We start from the raw sequence: 2,022 nt of genomic DNA on the forward strand, positions 1-2,022 counted from the left end.
ACTCACATATTTAGCTTTTCTTACTTTTATTAGAGCAGAATACACAGAATTTAGCTTTGTGCAGATAATACAGCCGTTTGTGCTGAAACTAAAGTGGAGGTCAGAGAAGAACAGCTGCATCTCAAAACGTTAGACTATCGTGAAAACGTTCACTTTTCTTAGTAATTTTATTCAAAAAGGTAAACTTTCATATCTTGTATATTCATTACACGTAAATCAAAATATTTCAAGCCTTTTTTTGTTTTAATTTTGATGTTTTATGTCTTATAGCTCATGAGAATCAGAAATCCAGAATCTCAAATTATTAGAATATTTCTAAGATCATCCAAAAAGTGATTTACAGAATATTTTAATTTACGTTTATGTTTAATGAATATACGACACTCTAAAATCTACCTTTTGGAGTCAGATTATAAAAAACATTTTGCACCTGTATATTGTGTCCATTGACTTCACATTCACTTCTTAAATTGAATCTTTTCTTTTCTTCTTCTTCAGCGTACAGCTCATCTGTCCACAGCAGCAGGCGGACTCCAGCTCCCAGAATGCCCGAGCAGAGTAACGACTACCGCGTGGTGGTGTTCGGCGCCGGCGGAGTGGGGAAGAGCTCGCTGGTCCTTCGGTTTGTCAAAGGCACCTTCAGAGACACCTACATCCCCACCGTGGAGGACACATACAGACAGGTGGGACATGACTGCTTTGTTCATTAACCCTTTAACACCTGGAAGGACGTCTTTGTCTACTGACGCCTTTCACCAGCATTTTAAACCTCTGAAATCTGAGAAAAATGATGTGATTTTTGTTTAAAAAACACTGAGAAAACCATAATAAAAAACTTGGCAAAAAGCGTTCCATAAATAGCAAAAAAAAATTAGCACAACATGGAAAAAAGCAAAGAAAATTATGTGGAAAAAATAAAGGAAAAATGCCATATTTTAAAATCATTTTTCAGCACTTTCTACTTGCAGCAGTATGTTTTGTTATTTTATTTTGTTATAAAAAGTCAGATTTCTGTACATTTTTATTCTTGACACAATTTCAATACTTTAATGAATTATTATGGTTTATTGACTTACATAACCTTCTAGCTCAGGATTCACAGATAAGAAATACGAAGCATTTGAAGATACTCACCAGAAGCAAAAATACCAACAGGTCCCTCTCTGAAGCAGAGTTCAAAGGGTTAAACAGGCGGTGAGACATTTAGATTTGAGTCAGTTGAATTATTGATCAGTTTTGTTCTCTCGGCAGGTGATCAGCTGTGATAAGAGCGTCTGCACGCTGCAGATCACCGACACAACAGGAAGTCACCAGTTTCCCGCCATGCAGCGCCTCTCCATCTCCAAAGGCCACGCCTTCATCCTGGTGTTCTCCATCACCAGCCGCCAGTCGCTGGAGGAGCTCAAACCCATCTACCAGCAGGTCACATGACCCGCCGTCACAGTTACTGCAGCAGCTTCTCCCGCTCAAACTTTACGTTTCCTAAAAGTTTGCGCGGACGCATTTGGCCAGCTGCAACTTTTCTTCACAATGTTCCAAAACGGTTTTGTCTCACATTTGTTTATAGAGCACATTTAAAATAAAAGCGTTTGACCAAAGAGCCTCGCAAATAAAACAGAGGTGTGATTAACCCCTTAGGGCCCGCTTTAATATCACACACACTCGTATCACTCTGCACACAAAATATGCTTTTCACAATCAAGCTTTGAGAAATATTATACATTGATATGATTCTCTACTTTCATTGAGTTTATTTTTCTAACCATCATCAGTCATAATCATAAATATTATATATTCATTTAATTTTCAGAATTTTAACCCTTTAAATGTCAGGTTTTTGTCATGATGCCACCATGTTTTTAGATGAATAATATGAATAATGTTGAGTCTCCTCCTCCTCAGTGTGTGAGTGTAGCTGCTGACAGTCTGGGATATGTCAGTGTGTGAGTGTAGCTGCTGACAGTCTGGGATATGTCAGTGTGTGAGTGTAGCTGCTGACAGTCTGGGATATGTCAGTGTGTG

The 2,022-nt window shown here is 38.3% G+C and overlaps 1 protein-coding gene across 1 annotated transcript; it reads left to right on the plus strand.

Moving 5' to 3' along the window:
• The first annotated feature begins 509 nt into the window (after window positions 1-509).
• Window positions 510-1,431, plus strand: LOC121966693 (GTP-binding protein Di-Ras2). The gene is made up of 2 exons (XM_042516757.1): window positions 510-683; window positions 1,252-1,431. The coding sequence occupies exons 1-2, from the start codon at window positions 546-548 to the stop codon at window positions 1,429-1,431; spliced, it is 318 nt and encodes a 105-aa protein (XP_042372691.1). The 5' UTR covers window positions 510-545.
• The last annotated feature ends 591 nt before the right edge of the window (window positions 1,432-2,022 follow it).

The sequence above is a fragment of the Plectropomus leopardus genome, unplaced genomic scaffold (assembly GCF_008729295.1).
Source record: "Plectropomus leopardus isolate mb unplaced genomic scaffold, YSFRI_Pleo_2.0 unplaced_scaffold25565, whole genome shotgun sequence".
Lineage (NCBI taxonomy): Eukaryota > Metazoa > Chordata > Actinopteri > Perciformes > Serranidae > Plectropomus > Plectropomus leopardus.